The sequence below is a fragment of the Carcharhinus amblyrhynchos genome, chromosome 1 (assembly GCF_965287045.1).
Source record: "Carcharhinus amblyrhynchos chromosome 1, sCarAmb.v2.hapA, whole genome shotgun sequence".
Lineage (NCBI taxonomy): Eukaryota > Metazoa > Chordata > Chondrichthyes > Carcharhiniformes > Carcharhinidae > Carcharhinus > Carcharhinus amblyrhynchos.
Window position 1 is genome coordinate 35845243 of NC_137324.1, and position 25567 is coordinate 35870809.

The 25567-nt window shown below is 40.4% G+C and overlaps 1 protein-coding gene across 1 annotated transcript in view; it reads right to left on the reverse strand.

Annotated features, from left to right (window-relative positions):
• Positions 1-1529: 1529 nt before the first annotated feature.
• pik3c3 (phosphatidylinositol 3-kinase, catalytic subunit type 3) overlaps positions 1530-25567 on the reverse strand; it is a 124744-nt gene continuing 100706 nt past the window's right edge. The window contains exons 21-25 of the mRNA XM_080208711.1: positions 21360-21434; positions 18728-18896; positions 10317-10407; positions 2701-2826; positions 1530-2207 (exon numbers count right to left, since the gene is read on the reverse strand). Of these exons, the coding sequence (XP_080064837.1) occupies positions 2193-2207; positions 2701-2826; positions 10317-10407; positions 18728-18896; positions 21360-21434 (476 nt within the window). The 3' untranslated portion in view covers positions 1530-2192. The remainder of the gene's footprint in view (positions 2208-2700; positions 2827-10316; positions 10408-18727; positions 18897-21359; positions 21435-25567) is intronic.

Here is a 25567-nt window from a genome sequence, read left to right on the forward strand (position 1 = left end):
TAGTGGGTCAGGATAAAGCTTTTTGATCACTAGGATTGTGTTATTCTGAATGGTGTCAAGCTTCTTGCTTGTTGTAGCTGCACAGACTTAGGTATTTGTAGAGTACTCACTCCTGACAAAATGTAGAGTTTTGAGCTATCAAATGATTCACTTGCTGCAGAATACTCAGCATCTGACATGCTTTAGTGCCTATGTTATTTCTGCAATTTGTACAGTTGAATTTTCCTAGTCAATGGTGATTCCTAGGCTATTGGTGGGGAGTTCAGCCCTGGCAAGGCCATTGAGCATGAAAGCAAGGTGGTTAGATTCTGGATTGTTGGAGATTTGTTATTGCCTAGCACTTATTTTGGCACAGATGCTAATTGTCATTATTAATTCAAAGTTGGCTGTTGTTCAGGTCTTATCCAATAGACCAAGTCCATCCACAGCACTGGGGGAAATTTCAATGGCATCAATACTAATCTCAGGGATCAGTGCTGGGACCTTTGCTGTTTGTAATATATATAAAATATATATGAAATTTGCGGATGACCCAAATGTTGGTGGATTTACAGATAGTGATGAGGACCAGAGGATATAGATCGGTTGGAGATTTGGGCGGACACATGGCAGATGGAGTTTAATCTGGACAAATGTGAAGTAATGCATTTTGAAAGGTTTAATACAGATAGAAAATATACAGTAAATAGCAGAACCTATAAGAGTATTGATAGGCAAAGGGATCTGTGTGTACAGGTACAGAGGTCACAAAGTGGCAATGTAGGTGGAAGGTAGTCAAGGGGGCATATGGCATGCTTGCCTTCATTGGCCAGGGCATTGAGTTTAAAAATTGGCAAGTCATGTTACAGCTTTATAGAACCTTAGTTGCCACACTTGGAATAGTGTTCAATTCTGGTTGCCATACTACCAGAAAGATGGAGGCTTTGGGGAGGGTACAGAAAAGATTTACCAGGATGTTGCCTGGTGTGGAGGGCATTAGCTATGAGGAGAGGTTGGAGATACTTGGTTTGTTCTCACTAGAACGATGGAGGTTGAGGGGTGACCTGATAGAAGTCTACAAAATTATGAGGGGCACAGATAGAGTGGGTAGTCAGAAGCTTTTTCCCCAGAGCGGAAGAGTCAATTATTAGGGTTTAAGGTGAGAGGGGCAAGATTTAAAAGGAGATGTACGAGGCAGATTTATTATACAGAGGGTGATGGGTGTTGTTGCTGCAGGAGGTAGTGAAAGAAGATACGGTAGTGACTTTTAAGGGGCATCTCGACAAATACATGAATAGGATGGGAATAGAGGGACATGATCCCTGGAAGGGTAGAGGGTTTTAGTTAAGTCGGGGAGTGTGGTCAGTGCAGGCTTGGAGGGCCAAAGGGCCTGTTCCTGTGCTGTAATTTTCTTTGTTCTTTAATCAATCAGTTCCACCTCTGATGAAGGGTACACATTGGTGAAACAGCTCCAGCATTCACAATAATCCCCTGTATTTTACATGGCCACTGGATAAAATCCAGATGGTGAAAAGACCACTCAAATCAACTCATTCTATGTTATTTATTGCTCTATATACAGCACTCTGTTTAAATTACCAAATTTATTCATAAAAACAGCTCAATACATTTTTGTTCTACTTACATATAGAACTCAGGTTAGGTGTGTGCATTTAGCAGAGAGCTTTCCAACAGATGTAGTTAATTTATTGTAAAACAATTTGCACCAAAACTGAAAAGTGGGCTTTCAGGCAGTAACAACATTGGATACAGTTGAGAACATAATTCAAGCACTTTCATGATAACAGTTCAACTGCAAAAAAATAATTTTTTTTTGGTATTTTCACTACAACTGAATGGCAAACGTCACAAAGCTACAAATTTGTTACAATATACAGCATGGTTCACTGAGAGTACCCCTTCAGAACTCATCATAAGAAAATAACTTTGAGCAAAGTTTTCCCTGGGATGCTGCTAAACATTTGGTTCAGTTCTCTGTCACTGCTGGCCACTGAAAAGGTTAGCGCAATGAATAAAGGTTCAGATATTTTCTGTTGTGTAAACTTTAGTGCAGAATATTTCCTTATTGTGGGATTATTTATGAAGTGACCTGCACTTTAATTTGCTCTTGTGCAGTGAAACCTCAAATCTTGCAACAGATGTGACTCCTCTTCAGTGGTCATGGCACATTCAGCCTCTAAAGAAAGTAGAATTTATCTTCTCCAGTACTAAAAAGAGAAGAAAGTTGAATGCTTAGTCATCAAAAAATTCACAACCAGCTTGCTGCATTATAATTGCTTTTCTTATAGCTATGGTAAAACCTGAGAATGCTGTAAATTAGCCTTTATAGTGCACCTATGCCTGCTGTGTATATCAACTGACACAGCTATGGCTTCTTACTTGAAATATGCTCAAACTGATAAGGGAAATAATGAGACTCTGGATTAAATTCCAATACACAATTGCAATTATAACAAAACCAAAAGAGCTGACAATGAAACATTTCGTCAGTTGTCACAAACTGAGCCAAATAGCTGTCAATTTATACCATCCTGTTCTAAATAAGCAAATTTGCAAAAATATGATCTAAAGTATGGAAGAAAGGGAAAGTCAGATTTTTAATGGGATACTGTTCCTACATACTTTATGACTTTTTTTGCTGTTAAAGTTAAGAGTTCAACATTAAAGCTAAAAACATACAACATTTTATTGGTTACCAACCTGAGCAAATTTGTGAATTTGTTCCACCACTGCAGCAAACAAGGCACCTACGCTTTCATCTATCAAACTCTGCATGTAATGAACTGCCTCCTCATCAGAAAGATCTAGGCGAAATTTGTCCTGGACCTGTATGTTGGAAGAGCACTTTTAATTAAACACACTAACAAATGTGCAACTTGCATTAATAGATTTCAGACTTGTTATTTACACAATTAGTGGCACGTACAAAGGTAGTACAAAACTTTTTTGTACAGAAAAAATAAACAAATGCAACTCTGTTCATCTGGTTGTTTGTCTTCCCCCTGAAATCTTACATAAATGTTCATAAGCCTAAGATCAAAATTCCTTCATCTACAAGTATCTGCACCAATCCCAAGAGGGATGGGTACTTTCAGCTTTGTTGAACTCAGAATTTTTCACATTACAATTTGGTGATCTCTGTTCAGGTTGCTAGTTAAGAAGTTAGGTTTTAGAAAATGACTTGTACAGTAACTTACACTAACAAAGATGATGAAGAGCTTCACTATTTTCTAATGTGTGAACAGACATTTGCAAGTGAGCACGAGGGAAACCCAAATGTAATATTCTATGGTTACACCTGAATTTTTTTGAAATAACCTCTTTTGTACAAGTAATACCTTCTACCAGGTTAGCACATAATCTTTAAAACGTAAACGGGAAAATTTGCAGAGCTTTAAAATTGCATTACTCGACATTACTGGAAGTTGCCAACATATCTGCCACTCCCTATAAAGAGAGCAGGGTAAGCTGCGGAAAAAGATGATGCACAATTAATTCTGCGTAGTTCAAAGGTATATGGGATTGGAGCAGCGATGGAAGATCACTGTAAAAATAGCAGAAAATTATTCTTGTTCAGTCTGAAATTGCTCTTATGACAAGTTCAAGGCAATATATGGAAGGTTAACAGTTATATGTTCCACAGAACAAGACCCAGCATATTGGTTATTAAAAAACAGACAGGTTGCATCATTATTTTATCAGCATGTCAGGAAAGAACACCGAAGAATGCATGCTTCTGTAACACCAGAAAATTGTTTAGAAAAAATAATCTTCCACAAAAGGTAGAAGGTAGCTCTCAATTTGTTCCAGCAGCTAACACAACTAGTGTCTAACAGGGCACATCAATTACAAACAAATCCAAATTTATAGTGGCCTAAAATGTCTGTAAAGATAGCTATTATGACAGTGATGGGGAGCCTTCCACTATGGCCACCTTCCACTGTTGCAAGGAAGCTTTATTACTTCACAGTTGAATGAATTGAACAACAATGTTCCATCATGTATGGGAAAATGTTTTATTTATAAAACTGCTGGATAAAAGTTCTCCTTTATTTGATTTTCTTACAGGTTCACTTTTCAACCTTTCCTTGTATCTGGAAGTATCTCTGAAAGAAGTGACATGCAAGAGAATCCAGAGGCACTGAAGTGAGGAAATATCAGTATCAGCTGGAACAGGATGCTCCCAGGGATCCCTCAATTAGAATCTAAATTAATCCTATATACTTCCTATCCCACACCACAAGTAGACTGTATGCTTTTAACTCAAGCATCCTAAAAGAGGAAACATTAATTCAAAAGCGAAACCATTTAAATTTTATTCTGGAATTATCCCAAAAAAGGGTAATGTTCAGAAAAAGTGCCTTCTTTGTCCCATCCCTATACACCTTTATATACAGAAGTAAATGTTACAAGCTTCCCTTTTTAATCCCTGAAATGCTGTGGTAAAGTAGTATATTTTGGAATCTCAATTCATTTTCTCCATTTAATTACTATGCCAGCACTTCTCCATTTTTCATTCAACTCATCTAAATCATTGTTTAAATTTTAAACATGCCAGATGTCTGTATGGGACTAATGAAAGTATCCTGGTACAGTGATTACTCTTACATCTGTCCCACCACATAAACACAGCTTAATCAAAATGTGCTTGCTATGATCGACATAAAAGTCACCTTCACTTGTACAAAAGATTTTTAGCCATAAGGTTATGGGGGCCGGGCTGGGAGGGTGATCTTACCTGCTCATCCTGCCGTTCGATCAGTGAGTTGGTAAGATCAGGTGAGAAGCAATAAATTGGGTTTCGCACCTCTCTTAATCTTGGCAGCCCCGTTTTGTTGGCAAAATCAGCTAATTTAAAATGTAATTAGTGAGTCCCGGATACTATTGTCCAGAGAACACTTGTCCACGGAGGTCCTCGCCAGCGAGGATCGCATATGGACTCCGCCAACGGGGACCAAACTTAATTGCCTTGGAAAGACTCGAAGTCCCCTAGTTGCCAGGCTGGCAGTGCCCATCCCCTGGTCATGGCTCAACGGGCACCAGAGACAGGAGGTCTCCCAGTGCACTGTGTACACAATGGTGCCCCTAAAGTTCAGTAGCTGCCTTCCCAGAAAGAATAGGATCTGTCCCCTCCCCCTACTGATGAAAATCACACCGGGGCTCTTCTGTTTCTAACTGCCATATGACTGCGACTAGGAACTCCCCCCAAAAAATGGTGCAATTCTCTCCTGTTTGGCACTTAGAATTGTTTTGATGAGATCACCCCCTATATCTTCCATAAGTTGAAGATAGAATCTCGTATCAAACAACTCTGGAACCCAGCACTCATTTATACACATCAGGCAAAAAGGCTGAAAATGGACAATCCAATTTAATCTTCTGAGAACCTGGAAATGAGACAGTTGTCAATATTTGATTTTGATTTGATTTATTGTCATATGTATTAGCATACAGTGAAAGCATTGATGAGAGTACACAATAACAGTAAAATATTATTCAGGTTTGTCCTAACCATAACAAAATAAAAGTACAACCATTTCAGTTAATTACTACCCTACCAATCATCAACAAAAGGATTTCTCATCATTTAGTTCAGGTTACAACCTCATTGGGAACATTGATCCTTCATCTCTTGGTGGGGAGTTGCTTCAACGAAAGGACACGCCAATGGTTTTACACAAACTTAGTATGGAAAATGAAAAAAAAATTGCCCAAGGCCTTACATCTGTCCCACCACATATAAACACAGCTTAATCAAAATGTTCTCGCTACGATCGACACAAGATGAAAGTCACTGCAGTCCCAGCATATCACTGCGTAAAGCATCCTCGGGCTAGCCATCTTTATTAATGGTCACCCCTCTGTCATAAGGACAAGAGTACATAATTCTAAAACAAACTTCACCCTCCACTCTCACATCATTAAACATCAAGACATTTGTTACAGTCAGAAACTCTAAGGTGTTGTATAGAGTCCACTTGAATCATAGATTTTACATCTTGAATTTGGCTTGGTTGAGCATGACAGGTTTCATTTCAGGTATTATTCAAATGACCCACTAGGAAGCTTTTATCAAACAAATTTTATTTAAAATATATAGTTAACCTGTATAGTGAGAAAATTAGCAAGAACTTCTAACAATTACAAACAAATCACAATGATGTAGGGTCAACACAGCATAGACCAGGGCTCACATCATACTGGGATTGAGGCTATTAGTTGAATTCTACTGTCAAATGCTCAAGACTCAGAACAGCTTCCAAAATGTCACAGAGACTCTGATCCAACCTCCAACAACTGCAAGCTTTCACCCTTCAGGGAAACAAGATGTTGTTTTCAGCTAACAAACAGAATTTTCAAAACAGGGAGAGGGGGAAAACACCTTTTTCAGCTTGCTGTCCTTTCTAAAACCACAACTGCAGTTCAGAACTCAAAATTAAACTTTAAACTCTCTGGAAAAAAAAATTGTCCAAAAACACATGGCCGTCCTCCTAACAGTGCAGGATCATAAAACTAATCTTAGAGTAAACACAAACAATGCCATTTAAACCGCATAAGTAGCAATTAAAGGAATCATTGAAGTCAGCCCAACAGCAATCAGGAAAAAAAGACTGGAAAAGGTGGCTTACAACTGCAGAACACATGATTTAAAAAACACTTCTTAAAGGAACACTTTGAACCATATTCAGGCTTGCTTCACAACATTTTCGTCATACAGGGAGGCGACGGCCCACTAGTATTATTCCAGCTGATGCTTTAGGGACACAGGTTCGAATCCTGCCACAGCAGCTGGCAGGATTTGAATTCAATAAAAATTTCTGGAATTAAGAATGCACTGATGACCATGAAACCATTGTCGACAGTCGGAAAAACTATCTGGTTCAGTCAGAGTCATAGAGGTTTACAGTATGGTAACAGGCCCTTCGGCCCAGCTTGTCCATACCACCATTTTTTTTAAACCCCTAAGCTAATTCCAATTGCCCACATTTGGCCCATATCCCTCTATAGCCATTGTACCCAAGTAACGATCTAAATGCTTTTTAAAAGACAAAATTGTACCCGTCTCTACTACTACCTCTGGCAGTTTGTTCCAGACACTCACCCTGTGTGCGAAAAAATTGCCCCTCTGGACACTTTTGTATCTTCCCTCTATCCTTAAACCTATGCCCTTTAGTTTTAGACTCCCCTACCTTTGGGAAAATATATTGACTATCTCACTGATCTGTGCCCCTCATTATTTTAAAGACCTCTATAAGATCACCCCTCAGCCTCCTATGCTCCAGAGGAAAAGTCCCAGTCTATTCAGCCTCTCCTTGTAACTCAATCCATCAAGTCCCGGTAGCATCCTAGTAAATTTGTTCTGCACTCTTTCTAGTTTAATACTATCCTTTCTGTAATAGGGGGACTAGAATTGCACACAGTATTCCAAAGGTGGCCTTACCAATGTCTTGTGCAACTTCAACAAGACGTCCCAAGTCCTGTATTCAATGTTCTGGCCGATGAAACCAACCATGCCAAATGCCTTCTTCACCATTCTGTCCACCTGTGACTCCACTTTCAAGGTGCTATGAACATGCACCCCTAGATCTCTTTTGTTCTGTAACTCTCCCCAACGCCCTACCATTAACTGAATAAGTCCTGCCCTGCTTCAATCTATCAAAATGCATTACCTTGCATTTGCCTAAATTAAACTCCATCTGCCATTCGTCAGTCCACTGGCCCAATTGATCAAGATCCTGTTGCAATTGGAGATAACTTTCTTCACTGTCCACTCTGCTATCAATCTTAGTGTCATCTGCAAACTTACTAACCATGCCTCTTATATTCTCATCCAAATCATTAATTAAATAACAAGTAACAGTGGATCCAGCATTGATCCCTGAGGCACACCACTGGTCACAGACCTCCAGTTTTAAAAACAACTCTCTACATCCTCTGGCTCCTGTCAAGAAGCAAATTTTGTATCCATTTAGATACCTCGATCTGGATCCCGTGAGATTTAACCTTAACCAACAATCTACCATGCAGTACCTTGTCAAAGGCCTTGCTAAAGTCTATGTAGACAACATCAACTGCACTGCCCTCATCTACCTTCTTGATTATCCCTTCAAAAACCTCAATCAAATTTGAGAGACATGATTTTCCATTCACAAAGCCATGCTAACTGTCCCTAATCAGTCCTTGCGTTTCTAAATGCCTGTATTACCTATCTCTCAAAATACCTTCCAACATTTTACCCACCACAGATGTAAGGCTCACTAGCCTGTAGTTTCCAGCCTTTTCCCTGCAGCCCTTTTTAAACAAAGGCACAACATTTGCCAATCTTCAGGCACCTCACCCATGATTATCGATAATTCAAATGTCTCAGCTAGGGGACCTGCAATTTCCTCCCTAGCCTCCCACAATGTCCTGGTATACACTTCATCAGGTCCCAGGGATTTATCTATCTTGATGCACTTTAAGACTTCCAGCACCGCCTCCTCTGTAATATGCATACTCATCAAGACATCACTATTTATTTACCCAAGTTCCCTATTATCCATGCTTTTCTCAACAGTAAATACTGATAAGAAATGTTCATTTAAGATCTCACCCACCTCTTGTGGATCCGCACATAGTTGACCTTTTTGATCCATAAGAGGCTCGACTCACTCCCTTGTAACCCTTTTGCCCTTTACGTATTTGTAGAAGCTCTTTGGATTCTTCTTTGCCTTATCTGCCAAAACAATCTTGTGTCCTTGTGTCTTTTAGGGAAGGAAATCTGCTGACCTTGCCTGGTCTGGACTGCATTCGATTCCAAAGCCACAGCAATGTGATTGACTTTCAACTGCCCTCAAGCAACTAAAGACAAGCAATAAATGCTAGCCAGCCTGTAACATCCATGTCCCATGAATAAATGAAAAAAAGTGCTTGGTAAGACCATCTCCAACAGGATATTGCTCAAGCACCAAAGTTCTAATCTTCAATTACACCTTAAATGTTCATTTCACCATCAAATTCTTAAGAAGATTATCAATTATCCAAAGCGTTAATGGATCTACCACAATAGCAAAAAAGGCTCACGTTTATACAGAGCTTTTTGTGACCACCAGATTCTCAAAACAGGTAAGCCATTAAAGTAGTTTTTGAAGTCTAGTCACTGTTGTGATGTAGGAAACATGGCACTCAACATGTGAAAAGCAAACTCCCAGAAATACTAATCATCGTGGCTATTTAATCTGATTGAGATGCTGATGGTGTGATAAATATTGGCCAGGACTCTCTCACTCTTCTTCAGAAGAGTGTAGTGAGATCTTACACAATTGCCTAAGCAAGGGGGGGGATGGGGCCTTGGCTGCATGTTTCAAAAGCAAGAGAAATACTGCTTTCTCTTATAAAAGAGGAAAATAAACCTACATGCTCGACTGGATTCTTGCCGCTGGACTTGCTATCCAATCCTTCCACCATTGGTACATTGTGGTGGCGGTATACATTGTGCCAACTCAATAAATTATATTGACAGCAGCCCTCTGCCTAACGAAGGACAAGGGCAACAACGAACTGAGGACATCACTTCAAAATCACAAATCACCTTGACTTAAGAATGTGTATAAATATTCCTTAAATCAGCACCAGGTCAAAAATCGTGAATTTCTCTGGAATGCCACAAAGGTGATTGAAGGCAGTCTATCACCACCCAATTTAGGATGGGCAACTATTGCAGTTTTGCCAATGTGCTCATACCCTGGGAATAATTATTTGAAAAACATCAACTTGATTCAAATATTTCATTTCTCCTTGTTAAAAAGTAACCCAACATCTTATTTTCTGGAAAGGTTCATTAAGTGGCAGTTCCTGACTGCTTAAAAGGCACTTTAACATCACCAGAGTTATTACATCCCTCAACTGGCAGTAACAGTTTCTATTTATCAATCAAAACTCTGCCTTACGATTTAGTAGCCACAATCCAACTAGTCATGTTGTAGGAAGAAAATTAAATTTGTTTTTGGGAGCAAGTGAACAATGTAATACATTTAGAAGATTACAAGGATCTAATGCATTAAAATGAGTATGGGTGCTCACCTTTCCCGTGTTTGAAAAAAAAATAAGCATGTGATAAATCCAACTCAAAGGGGTTGCATTTTCACAAGCTTTAAAATCAATCTCACTTAAAAAGGTCATACATACTCATAAACACCAATATTGATTTGGACCCAAAAGAATCAGGTTTTAGTTACTGTATTGGAATAATTGTATTATCTAAAATTGAGATTGTCAAGTTTAAAAGAAAATATTATACACCGATAAGCAAATTAAATGACTGGTTTCAAGATTACCTTTTTCACAGTCTTGTCAGGCTCCAAAGCAATGTCTGGAATATTGGCATCTACCATTAGCGAGAACAGGTTCAGAATTAGATTAGAATATCTGGAAAGCAGTAAATATTTTAGTGATTATGGATATTGAATAGACTGCTTTGCATTCACATTTTCAAATATTTACTTCAACCTGAAAATTACTTCTGCTGTCTCTACAGGAGAGAAGTTAATTTAAGTGTATGCGACTTTGCACAGTATCAAGCAGTAAAAAAAAAGGGCTGTTGTATAAGATTTTAGATCTATCATTAGTGCATAGAACAAAGTTCAAAGGTTAGGCTACAAGATCAAAGTTGGAATAATCAAAACATTAAATTCAATAAGTTGTGTATTACACATAACAGAGCTTTGTATTACACAAATTTCTACTTCCTATAGCACAGGAATCATAAAATTCCTACAGTGCAGGTGGTGACCATTCAGTCTGTACCAACTCTCCGACAGAACACTTTTACCCAGGCCCTATCCCCATAATCTACACATCATGGGATACTAAGGGGCAATTTAGCATGGCCAATCCACCTAACCTGCACACCTTTGGACTATGGGAGGAAACCCACACAGACACAGGCAGAATATGCAAACTCTACATGGACAATCACTCAATGCTGGAGTTGAACCCAGATCCCTGGCACTTAGAACATAGAACATAGAACATAGAACACTACAGCACAAACAGGCCCTTCGGCCCACAAGTTGCGCCGATCACATCATCACCTACCAACCTACAGACCTATCTATAACCCTCAATCTCATTAAACCCCATATACTCATCCAGAAGTCTTTTAAAAGACCCCAGCGAGTTCGCCTCCACCACCACTGACGGCAGCCGATTCCATTCACTCACCACCCTCTGAGTGAAAAACTTACCCCTAACATCACTTCTGAACCTCCCTCCCCGCACCTTAAATCTGTGTCCTCTCGTAGCGACCATTTCAAACCGGGGAGATAGCCTCTGAGAGTCCACCCTATCTATTCCTCTCAACATTTTGTAAACTTCTATCAGGTCACCTCTCAACCTTCGTCTCTCCAGAGAAAAGAGTCCCAGCTCCCTCAACCTAACTTCATAAGGCATGCCTCCCAGTCCAGGCAACATCCTTGTAAATCTCCTCTGCACCCTTTCAATAGCTTCTACATCCTTCCTATAGTGAGGCGACCAGAACTGCGCACAATACTCCAAATGAGGCCTGACAAGGGTCTTATAAAGTTCCAGCATTACCTCCCGACTCCTAAACTCAATCCCTCGATTAATGAAGGCCAGTACACCATACGCCTTCTTGACCACCTCCTCCACCTGCGAGGCCGATTTAAGAGTCCTGTGGACCCAGACCCCAAGATCCTTCTGCTCCTCAACACTACTCAGACTTCTGCCCTTGATAGTGTACTCGTTCATCCCGTTGGTTCTGCCAAAATGGACGACTACACATTTATCCGCGTTGAAGTCCATCTGCCACTTCTCTGCCCAGTCCTGCATCCTATCTATGTCCTGCTGCAGCTTTTGCCATCCTTCCAGATCATCCACAACACCACCGACCTTCGTGTCATCAGCGAACTTACTTACCCATCCCTCCACTTCCTCATCCAGGTCATTTATGAAAATGACAAACAACAAGGGTCCCAGAACAGATCCTTGAGGCACTCCGCTGGTGACTGACCTCCATTCAGAAAAAGCCCCATCCACAACCACTCTCTGCCTTCTGCAGGCAAGCCAGTTCTGGATCCACAAGGCCAAAGGCCCTTGGATCCCATGCCCTCTCACCTTCTCAAGAAGTCTTGCATGGGGGACCTTATCAAACGCCTTGCTGAAGTCCATGTACACTACGTCTACGGCACTTCCTTCGTCAATGTGTTCAGTCACATTATCGAAGAACTCAACTAGGCTTGTAAGGCACGACCTGCCCTTGACAAATCCATGCTGACTATTCCTGATCATGTCAAACCTCTCCAAATGTTCGTAAATCTTGTCCCTCAGAAGCCTCTCCATCAGCTTACCAACCACTGAGGTCAGACTCACTGGTCGGTAATTTCCCGGGCTATCTCTGTTCCCTTTCTTAAAAATAGGAACTACATCCGCAATCCTCCAATCCTCTGGAACCTCTCCCGTCTCCATTGATGACGCAAAGATCATCGCCAGGGGCTCTGCAATCTCTTCCCTCGCCTCCCACAGTATCCTGGGGTACATCCCATCTGGTCCCGGCGACTTATCTACCTTGATAGAATTCAAAAGTTCCAACACATCCTCCTCCTTAATATTCACGTACTCAATCCTTTCCATCTGCTGCAAATCCATAACAAAATCTCCCAGATCGGCTTCCACCGTGAATACTGAGGCGAAGTACTCGTTAAGCACCTCCGCCATTTCTTCTGGTTCCACACAAACCTTTCCCCCCTCACCTTTTATAGGTCCTATCCCTTCTCTTCTTATCATTTTACCTTTCACATATTTATAGAAGGCCTTGGGATTCTCCTTAATCTTACCCACCAAGGTCTTCTCATGACCCCTTCTGGCTCTCCTAATTTCCCTTTTAAGTTCCCTCCTACAGTCCTTATACTCCTCAAGATCTTTAACATCTCCTAATTCCCTGAACCTCTTGTACACCTTCCTTTTCTTCCTGACTAGGTTCAACACATCCTTTGTGCACCACGGTTCCCTCGACCCACCAAAACCCCCTCGTCTCATCGGAACGTTGTCATTCAGAGCTCCAGACACACATTCCTTGAATATCTGCCACCTTCCTTCAGTACTTTTCCCTAAGAACGCCTCCTTCCAGTTTATTTGTCCAAGTAACTTCCTGACTTCTTCGTATCTCCCCTTACCCCAGACAAACACCTTCCTAGCCTGCCTGATCCTATCTCGTTCCAACGCAATTGTGAAGGAGATAGAATTATGGTCACCATATCCAAGATGCTCTCCTACCGAAAGATCCATCACCTGCCCTGGTTCATTTGCCAGTACCAGGTCAAGTACAGCCTCTCCCCTCGTAGGCTTGTCCACATACTGCGTCAGGAAACCTTCCTGAACACACCTAACAAACTCCTCCCCATCTATACCCCTTACCCTAGGGATATTCCAGTCGATGTTTGGGAAATTGAAGTCTCCCATCACGACAACTCTGTTATTAAAACATCTCTCCAGAATCTGTTTCCCTATTTGCACTTCAACTTCCCTGTCACTATTGGGCAGCCTATAGATTACACCCAGCAAAGTTTTTGACCCTTTGCTGTTCCTAACTTCCACCCACAGAGATTCTGTAGACAATCCCTCCACGACATCCTCTTTCTCTGTAGCCATGACACTATCCCTGATCAACAGTGCCACGCCACCACCCCTTCTGCCACCCTCCCTGTCCTTCCTGAAGCACCTGAAGCCTGGCACCTGAAGTACCCAGTCCTGTCCCTGAGACATCCAAGTCTCCGTAATGGCCACCACATCACAATCCCAAACAGCTATCCACGCCCTAAGCTCATCTACCTTATTCACTATACTCCTTGCATTAAAATATATACACTTCAGCCCCTCAGTCTGGGCATTTCCCATCTCCACCACCTGTCTAACCTCCCTCCCATACTGCCTGCGGTCCTCCCCTACCTGGGAGCGAACCTCCTCCGTCCCAGTTTCCCCATCACAGTTCCCTCCCCCCATCCTTTCTAGTTTAAAGTCCCCCCGGTAGCCTTAGCCAGTCTTCCCGCCAAGATACTAGTCCCCCTGGTATTTAAGTGCCACCCGTCCCTACTATAGAGGTCCCACCTACCCCTAAAGAGGTCCCAGTGATCTAGGAACCGAAATCCCTGCCCTCTACACCAGTCCCTCAGCCACGCATTCACCCTCCACCTCATTTCATTTCTTCCCTCATTCTCCCTTGGCACAGGCAGCAATCCTGAGATTACTACCTTTGCTTTTCTCTTCCTCAGCTGCCTACCCAGTTCCCTATAGTCCCTTTTCACGAGTGCCTCCCTCTTCTTACCTACATCAGTAGTACCTATATGTACTACTACCTCCGGTTCCTCACCCTCCCCTTTCAGGATGTCTGGGACCCGCCCAGAGACATCCCGGATCCCAGCCCCAGGGAGACAAACCACCATCCGCGACTCCCTTCTACGTCCACAAAAACGCCTGTCCGTGCCCCTCACTGTGGAGTCCCCTATTAATACTACCTTTCTGCTTCCCTTTTTGATTTTTTGGCTCACTGGCTCAGCTCCAGAGAGCTGGCAGTGCTAGCCACTGTGCGATACAACCGCTGTATAGGCTTTTCTAGAAATAACCACTGTCATTCCTCATGATTTTGTTGTTCGGAGATATTTAAACAAATTGCTTAAAGATTATAAAGTCTTACCATGGTGACTAGGACTGCAGTATTTCAGATACATCCAATAAACACCCAAACAGCAACAATATATTGCCTCTATTGATTAAATCATTCTCTATTAACTGCATTTTGTACCATTTAGTCCATGTAAAAGATCCATTTTGTTCTGAACCTGCTAAAATTTTGTTACCTGCCGCGCCTTCTACTTTTCGATAAATTGTAGATTTCACAGAATTATTGGGGTGTAGAAAAAGGCCATTTGGTCCATCGAATTTGCATTGGCTCTCTAAACTAGCATCATAGCTTACTGTCATTCTCCTGCCTTTTCTCTGTACCTCTGCATGTTATCAGCTAATGCCGCTGAATGCTTCAACCATACCTTCAGGCAGTGTATTTCAGAGCTGAACCATGCATTTTGTGAAAAAGCAGTTTCGCACATTGCATTTGTTTTTTTGCAAGTCACTTTAAATCTGTGCCTTCTTGTTCTTTATGAGAAGGAACAGTTTGTCCCTATCTATTCTGTCCAACCCCCTCATGATTTTGAGCACCTCTATCAAATGTGCTCTTAGCCTTCTTTTCTCCAAGGAGAACAGTCCCAACTCTTCAATCTATCCTCATAACTGAAGTTTTTCATCCCTGGAACCATTTTTGCAAACGTCTTCTGCACTGTTTCCAATGCAATCACATCCTTCCTATAGCAATGGTGCCCAGAACCGAATACAATATTCCAGATGAGGTCTAACTAGTGTCTTGTATAGCATTACCTCCTTGCTCTTTACTTTATGCCACTATTAATAAAACCCGTGTACTATACGCTTTATTAACTGCTCTCTCCACTTGGCCCACTATCTTCAATGATACAGGTTCCTCTGTTCCTGTACACCTTATAAAATTGTGCCCAAAGAGAAAATGCTGGTAAATCTCAGCAGGTCTAGCAGCATCTGTAAGGAGGAAAAAAAGCTGACATTTTGGGTACAGATGGCCCTTTGTCAAAGTTGAAAGGCTTGAAATGTCAGCTCTTTTCTCTCCTTGCAGATGCTGCCAGACCTGCTGAGTCTTTCCAGCATCTGCAGTAATTTGCTTTTATTTTAGAATCGTATCCCTTGTGCCCCAAATCAGGAAAAGCAAGGGTCCCAATACTGACCCCTGCGCAACTCCACTACAAACCTTCCTCCAGCCCAAAAACATCCATTGACCTTTACTCTCTGCTTCCTGGTATTCAGCCAATTTTGTATCCACGTTGCTACTGTTCCTTTTATTCCATGAGCCATAACTTTTTCATTAATCTGTTGTATGACACTTTATCAAATGCCTCAAAGTCCATGTACAGCACATCAACAGCATTACTTTCATTGTCCCTTTCTGTTACCTCCTTAAAAACTTCAAGTTAAACATATTTCGTTTTTAGTTATCCATGCTAATTCTTCCTAATTAACCCACATTTTTCCATGTGACTACTAATTCTATCTTGAATCACTGTTTCTAAAACTTGCCTACCACTGATGTTAAACCATCCGGCCTGTAATTACTGGGACTATTTTTACACGTTTTTTTGAACAAGTGTGTAATATTTAACATCGCCCCTGAGCCTAAAGACTGGAAGGTTATGGGTGGCACCCCTGGAATTTCCATTCTCACTTCCTTCAATATCCTCAAATGAATCTTATCTGGTCCTGGTGCCTTGTCACCTTTCAGTATCAATCGTCAATTCAACACTCCCTCCTTATCAATTTTGAACCCTTCTAGGAACAGAATTTCTTTGTGTCACCATGTCCTGGGTAGCATCTATCGACCCTCTTGGTAAAGATGGGTGAAAAGTATTCGTTTAATGCCTCAGTTATGCCCCAGGTTCTAATTGACCCTACTCCTCCTTTTACTATTCATGTACCTGCTGAAGACTCTGGGATTCCCCTTTATGCTAGTCTTTTCTCAATCTCTCTTTGTTTCTTTAATATACTTTTTTTACTTCCCTTCTGAACCTTCTTGGTTCTTAACTGCATTTCCTACCTGACACCAGCCATATGCACACTTTTTCTTCCTTACCTTATGAAGTGGGAACTTTTTAATTAGTTAATAAGGTACATTTTGATACTGACAAGACTACCAGTAAAGAGCTAAATTCTCTTTGACATTAAGTTAGTAAGGCAGTGAGACTAATATTTTTCACATATGTGGATGCGGTAAGAGAATTGAACAAATCATTAGATATCTTTAAATGTATTTTAAATATATGAATCATTGCTCACTTCAGCCGAAAGCAGGTAAGAAGTGATGGTAAAGGCAAAGAGTTCAGAACCAAAGGCCTGGGAACCCTGTAGTTAGTGAAATTCTTATCAGAAAGTTCCTGGTGTGGGAACAAATTTTGCAACATTATGAAAAGGCTCAATTCATTGTCTACACTTAGGACAAGTATGTGCCTGGACACAGGACCATGTGTTCATCCAGGTTGGCAATGATTTGGTGGGAATGTGCACTTTGACCTTTGTAGCAAGTGTCTAGGGTAATCAGGAAGTGACTTTAGCCAAGATGGGAGTTAGCATCTGGATTAAATGGGCAAATGAAATATCACTATAATGGCTGGTAGAATGCAATTGGCTAAGTTGAATGTCAGAGACTATTTTTGATATGTATATACTAAATATAATTGATTTTAAACTAACGTAAGTCAGGAATAACCGATAAGAAAAATTATTTGATTGTAAATGCCAGATTCATTGCAGTGGTTCTGTTGCTTTATTTCAGACATCAGAACAGCTGCTTGCTTCGTTTTTTGTTAAATAAAAATACATCCTTATATAGAGAATATCTACCTTGTGTGTGTTTGTATTGCCTGTAGTTAAAAACCGAACCGGTCATCTCAATTATTTCACAACAGTCTTTATTTCAATCTTCTTTTTCATCCAGGGAGCTCTAGATTTGTTTGCCCAACCATCAGCAGGTCTACCCACTGTATTATCTTCTACCATGTAGGAAATTCCACCTGTTGCTGTGATATCACATTGGCGGGATTTACAACAGGTCCAGACCAAAGAGACCTGCTCAGAGTGCGTAGGCAAGTACAGCCCTCAGAGTGGGGGAAGAGGGTTATGCTTGGGCAATACCCTGGCAGGAGTCCCCAGTGATGATGTGGGGATGCTGGCGTTGGACTGGGGTAAACACAGTAAGAAGTCTCACAACACCAGGTTAAAGTGGTCACCTCTTGAAGGGTTAGAGGCCCGAAAGCTAGCAGCTTTTGCGACCAAATAAATCTGTTGGACTTTAACCTGGTGTTGTGAGACTTCCTACTGTGTTTATCCCAGTGCCCAGACACTGGGGTGCCTTTTTTGTCAAGATCTGAGGTTGAGCTTGTCCTGCCAGTGGAACAATGTGGGACCTCCTTCCAGGAATTTTTTCTTACTAAACACTTCACTTTTCCCACCTGCGTTGACAATCAAAAAATGAAAAATTCCAAACATAGAAACTAACTTTGAGGTTACCAACACGCCATAGCATTATTGTTAGGATACAGTTTACATCAGTTACTTTAAGTAACTTCTGCTCAAAACATTTTAAAATCAATAAACAAATATTACCCAATTCAGTAGCAGCCTCAAAAGCTCATGGGTTCATGCTTTACTCCAGACACTTGAGCACATGATCTAGGGTGACACTTCACAGTACTGGAAAACTGCTGCATTAGTGGAAATTTTGCATTTCAGAGGAGACATTAAACTCATGTTCCTTATTCCCTCTAAAGTTGGGATGCAATTGATCCGCTTATCTCGCTAGTTAACTTCCTACTGTTTTCGGGACCTTGTTATGTGTAAAATGGCTGCCACTTTTACCTGGATAATTAATGACTACACTTCAAAAGTACTTCATTAATTATGGAGCACATTTGGGATGTCATGAGGAAGTAAAAAGTATTTTATCAACGAAACCCTTTGCTTTGCAATTTGAATAAATAACTTCTAGTTGAGGGTGGACTGTTATCTTTACAAACCAGAGATGCTTTTCAAAAGCTTTTGCTGAAGAAGGGCCCTTTGTAGATTGACATAGTGAAATGGAAATTGAGACATGCATTACCTTCTCAGGTGTAGAAAAGCAGTGTAACACTGTTTACGAAATTCTTGGTACTGTTCACTTTGCATTCCACCCATCCCTTCTACCATCTCTTTACTTAGCTTCATAGGGGGTGGCAGAGGCTTAGGATCACGACCCAAAATATAGCCAAAGTCTATGTGAAACAATTTCCCTGCAACAGGACAAATAAAGCAAGCACAGATTAATCTTAGCATTCTTTTTTTTTGAGAAACAGCATTGCTTCAAAATCCAGTGGATTCTTATTGGCTGAAAGAAATCGACAAGTGTAGTGGCTCATTGCCAAACCTTTAGCAGAGTTGATTGTCAACATAACACTAAACAAGTCTGTTTTACATTTATACATCACACTGCATAAAAAGGTCTTCTGGATTCAAAGCTTAGCTATTGTACAACATTTTGAGACTGAAATTCCTTTCCGTCTGTTTTGAGGCCTTTTCCGCTTAGAAAATGAGAACTTATTTCTAGCTCTTAAATTAATGTACAAAAATCTTATATTGTGCTTGCAGTATGGTCATTAATACATTTTTATAAACTCCCTCTTCCTATCGATTCAAATTTATTAGCAGGCTGAGATAGTCTATACTTGGAATCAATTCTGTTCCTTATCCAATTCAGCAAACCCTCCAGCAAAATGGGAAAATTATCTTTTCCAGACAGGTTTCATCTCCCTCTTGTTTAAGAAATCAATTTCTCAAACTACACAAGAACCGCTGCCACAATGCTGGAAAGATTAATTCAAACTACCGCATGCAAAGTATGTAATGCTGGAATGTTAATCTGTTTCTACTTCATAGATCAAGTGTAGATTTGACCACCCACCCATTAACGTTTCCTTTGCACAGTCAAATATTTTCTCCATTACAGTCCCTGCTATTGCCAATCTTGAATGATAGGCTCATTCTGAGCACTCATGCAAGAATTTCTCCAGAAATGAGTACTGCCCAACAGTACATTTCCCTTGGGTACCAATTTAACACTAGCTACACAAAAAAAAGTTGCAAAAAAATTCAACTTTAACTGTCAGCATTCCAGTCAGCTGAGCTCCCAGTGACCCAATGACTTGCTTTATTCAACATACAATTTTTTTTTAAGCTGGAAAGAGCAAGAAAGAAAAGATGCATGGGTAAAGATTTTTAAGAATGGAATGGTTTGGAAAATACAAATTTTGAATTATTTGTTATCAGTAGATTGTTCCATATTTCACTCAAACTCAACCTAGTTAGTGCCAGCACAAATAATGAAAGCACTGTTATGTATATATAATACTTTTAAAGATTAATCAAAAACATGCAATGGTCCTTGCACAAAAAGACAATTGATGGCAATTCTAAACAATGAGGGGAAAAGTGATCTCAATAAGAAAACAAGATAATCCTTTAATTTGTCCAACTCCTTCCATTATTTGACTTTTTTGATTCATTCATGGGACATGGGCATCACTGGCTGGCCAGCATTTATTGCCCATCCCTAGTTGCCCTTCAGAAATTGGTGGTGAGCTGTCTTCTTGAATTGCTGCAGTCCACGTTCTGTGGGTTGACGCACAATGCTGTTAGGGAGGGAATTCCAGGATTTTGACCCAGCAACTGCAAAGGAACGGCGATATATTTCCAAGTCAGGATAGTGTGTGGCTTGGAGGGGAACTTGCAGGTGGTGGTGTCCCCATTAATTTGCTGCCCTTGTTCTTCTAGATGGAAGTGGTGGTTTTCAAAACTTGCCTAAAGGGTGACTGAATGAAAACACGGCCCCTTGTGATTTCTAGTCAGAGCTGTCAGTTTACTATCACAGGGCTCTTAGAAGATGTTCCATACAAAGCAATTTACTATAAATGCTGACAAACATATCGCACGGAGCTGATGGATTGCAGTGGCTGAGATCAATCTTTTGAACTCGAGAATACCAATATATACAGAGCAAATTATCGTGAATATATTTTAGTTTATTATATAATCTCAGTTGAGATTCTATAATAAACTAAAATATATTCACAATAATTTGACATTTTCTAGAGTTAGCCCTTGCGGAAAATATTTTTAAAAATGGAATTACAGGTTACATGTTAAAAAGAAAGCCATTAACACTTCAAAGGACCACACAATGAGACACCTGGTTTGCTAACTCATGATAAACACATTTTATACATACTTAGGAAATTAAAGTTAACATTGTTATACCTTAGTGAAATTGAGAAGAATTCCCAAGATTAAAAAAAAATGCCATCAATGCAACGTAAATTTATACATCAAGATCATGAAGTACTCTTTTGCCCAAAACATACATACTCCATTAGGATGATACACTGAAAAAACCTGATATGACAATGCAAAATGATTAAGGGTGATTTTAGGTCTGTACAAACATGCCTTTCAGAGCCAGAGAAAAATGGCAAACGGCAAAAAATGCTGCACTCTACCTTTGTTGTCCTAAAGACACTGTTACAAAATAGATGTGCAGTGCCATCTACTGAATTCTTCCTCAAACTGAATCTATTCATAAAAATCAATAAATCTTCAATGTTCAGGACATCTCAATGCGAGTTTTAGAAATGTGAAAAAGAAATGGATTCTGAAGCAATTCCAAAGAAATGCATAAAGCGGTACATTCGTTGGAAACTTACCCGTTTTTGTTAGCAGCAGGTTATCCAAATGTCTATCTCCAACTCCAAGTATGTATGTAATCACACAATACCCAGCTATCAACAAAATAAAATTGCAAAATGTTAAAACTTCAAAACAGATTTAATTAATGGAAGCTCCCCTCTTCCAAATTTATATTTATTTTCAGTTCAAATGCTAATTCTAGAAAAAAACCCACTAATTTTACAACTAAGTTCACTCAAATGTAGAATACCACACAATCATAGAATCCCTACAGTGCAGGAGGTGGCCATTCGGCTCATCAAGTTTGCACCGACCACAACCCACCCAGGCTCTATTTCCTGTAACTCCATTTATTTGCCCTGCTAATCCCCTGACACTAGGGTCAATTTAGAGTAGCCAATCCACCTAACCAGCAAATCCTTGGAGTATGTTTGGAAATTGGAGCACCCGCAAGAAACCCATATGCTCACAGGGGTGCACATGCAAGCTTCACTCAGACAGTGATCCAAGGCCGGAATTGAAACCGGATCTCTGGCGCTGTGAAGCAGCAGTGCTAACCAATAAGGAAGTTACTATTGGATTATAAGCCTCAACTTAATAAGGAACAATTTTAGAAGTTACAAAATAGTAAGTATTGCACCAGCTTACCAAGCAATGTTCTTGACATTATATGAATACTAGCAGATGCTTAATGTTTCATCTGAAATTCCTCTCTGTTAATGTATTTCATTCTACTCATTTTAATTATTGTTCTCCTACCTATCCTAACAATAATCTTACTTTAAGTTGCTTCTGCCTCCACGCTCCTGCTGTTCATTTTTTTAAACTTCCATTTGGGAAATCAGAACATAAGTTTCCCACACAACTGAAGGTGAACAGGTCTGACCTTAAAAGTGATCCAGTCAATCAGTATTTAGTTTGTAAATTTCAAATACAGGACAGTGGTTTCCAACATGAATACATGTTGCAGGGTCTATCAACAAGACATTATCCTGACCAGCCCACAAAACTGAAAAGATTAGTTAAGAAATGGTTTTCATTATACAAAAGAACAAAGAAAATTACAGCATAACAGACCCTTCAGCCCTCCAAGTCTGCAGTGACCATGTTGCCCGACTGAACTAAAACCCCCTACCATTCCGGAGACCATATCCCTATAGTCCCATCCTATTCACGTATTTATCCAGGTGCCCTGTAAATATCACTACAGTATCTGCTTCCACTACCTCCCTCCGCAGTGAGTCCCAGGCACCCACCACTGTCTGTGTAAAAAACTTGCCTCGTACATCTTCTTTAAACCTTACCCCTCGCACATTAAACTTATGCCCCCCAGTAACTGACTCTTCCACCTGGAAATTAAATTTAATAAATTCACACTTGTCTATGAAGCATTAGGCTGAATATTGTTTCTTTTAAATTAATGTCAGGGCAATGATATGAGCACACCTGAAGTTTTGACCTGGCAAATGAAGTTGAATGAACTCAAAATAGCAAAACTACCCTTTTGCATCCATTAGATGTGCTGAAATAATCATGAATTATTCTATAGATTAAAATAACAAATATTCAGGAAGACAAAAGTGTCATTTGGAAACACCATAAACCAAACCTACACTTATTACAGATTTATGTCAACTATCCAAACTGCTTATCCAAGTCTTTAGATTACAGTGCTGAAGATTAGCAAGGAAACTGGCCCACGCTGGAGAAGACCTGGAAGGTTTTCATAACATAAGAAGGTCAATCACATTTTACTAAAATGTGGAAGATAATTAAAATTAAATTTTAAAACTTCAAACTGAAAACACACTATGATCATTGTGAATAAATGCTATAGCATTGGGTATTTGGCCCTCCCACTTTAGAGGTTTATTTGGTGTTTTGATTTATGGTATGTAAAAGCTGTGTTTAGAAAAACCTTTCGCAAATATTGAGTAAAATTATAATCTTCAGACTAGCTTCCTTTTTGCTATGCACTTTGGCCCATTCATTTGCTCTATTCCCTGCAACCACTTGAACTGATTTTTCAGATATTCATCCAAACTTTTCACTGGTTTTATTTCCATCATTATGCAGAGTGTCTAAGATTGAAACAGCTTATCAGAAATAAAGAAAATCTCATAACCTTCACCTTCTTTCTTTTAATGATTTTAAATTGATGGCCTCTAATATTTAACTAATTATTAATTCATCAAACTGATAATGATTTGATCATTTCTCTCAGGTCTCCTCATATCCTTTTTCTTTCTTGTTTCTTTAGGACTGAAGCGTCTCTGCCATCAGGTATATCTCTTCCCATTGACTATATCCTGAAGTAGGGCATCTAAAATTAGACTAACATTCTAACTACAGGCTAACCAACTTGTCAGTGCACTTTTAAAGATGCGAGAACGTGTCCATTTCTCTCAAAGCATAGTCAAAGAACAGAATCTTATCTCCTGGACTCCATATTAGATCATTTAGTTCATAACCTCTGCCTTCATTTTGTCCTATCAGTTTTTTTCCTTTTGTCTTGTTTTGTTTCTTTATCCCTTCATGTTGCATTAAGATTATTGCTATGCAGCCATTCACACCTCATTTGAACACAACCTTTGTTTCTTCCCTAGATCCATTCCCATTCTGGTTGTTGCATCTTTTGTTACTTAATCTCCCCCGATCTCCACAGACCTTCCCATTTGTTTCAAAAACAGCAAATGCTGGGAAGCTTAGCAGGCCTGACAGTGTCCGTGGGGAGAGAATAAAGCTAATGGTCCACGTCTAAATGATCCTTCATCAGAGCTCCAGCAACTGCAACATTTTTGATTTTGTATTTCTGTTTCTCTATCCTATTTAACATTTATATTACCTGCAGAGCTTACCAGCATTTTCTGTTTTTGTTTCAGATTCCAACATGCGCAGTATTTTGCTTTTGTTTTTCTCTTTTGATTTTCCAGCATCTTCCCCACACTGGCTTAAAAACTCTTAAAATTCCAATTCTCCTCAGTTCTGCTGATTGTCATGACCTAAAACATTGGGCAGATCTGACACCACTAGAAATCCAACACTGGGAGATGCTAGTGTGGCAGGAACGTGCACATGAACGCCCCAGGCTGCTGTGCTAAAAAATTAGTGCCGGAAAGGGAGAATCACAGCTATTAACACAGGGAAGATGGCCTAATGGTATTATCGCTAGACTATTAATCCAGAAACTCAGCTAACATTGTGGGGACCCTGGTTCGAATCCCACCATGGCAGATGTTGGAATTTGAATTTAACAAAAAACACCTGAAATTAAGAATCTACTGATGACCATGAAACCACTGTCAACTGTCGGGAAAAAAAAGTCTTGTTCGCTATTGTCCCTACCTAGTCTGGCCTATATGTGACTCTAAGCCATAACAATGTGGTTGACTCTCAACTGCCCTCGGGCAATTAGGGATGAACAATAAATGCTTGCCAACCAACGATACCCATGTTCCACAAAATAAATTAAAAAACTGTTTTGCTGCATAGATACAATCTGAACTAAGAACATAAGAAATAGGAGCAGGAGTAGGCCATCTATCCCTTCGAGCCTGCCTCGCCATTCAATAAGATCATGGCTGATCTGAAGTGGCTCAGTTCCACATTCCCGCCCTCTCCCCATAACCCTTAATCCCCTCGCTTATCAAAAACCCATCAACCCGTGTCTTAAATATATTTAGCGAGGCAGCCTCCACCGCCTCAAAGGGCAGAGAATTCCAGAGATTCACCACCCTTTGAGTGAAGAAGTTCCTCCTCAACTCTGTTCTAAACCTCCCCCCACTTTATCTTGAGGCTGTGCCCCCTAGTCCTACTGTCCTTTCTGAGCGGGAGGAGTCTCTCCACCTCTATCCTATCCATCCCATTCATCATCTTATATGTCTCAATGAGATCTCCCCTTATTCTTCTAAACTCTAACGAGTACAAGCCTAGTTTATTCAGCCTCTCCTCAGCTCAACCCCCTCAACTCCGGTATCAGCCTAGTAAACCTCCTCTGCACTCCCTCCAAGGCCAAAATATCCTTGCGTAAGTGCAGTGCCCAAAACTGCACACAGTACTCCAGCTGCGGCCTCACCAATGCCCTATACAGCTGCAGCAAGGCCTCCCTACTTTTATATTCAATCCCCCTCGCTATGAAGGCCGGCATCCTATTAGCCTTCCTGACCACCTGCTGCACCTACAGGCTGGGTTTTTGCAACTCATGCACAAGGACCCCGAGGTCCCT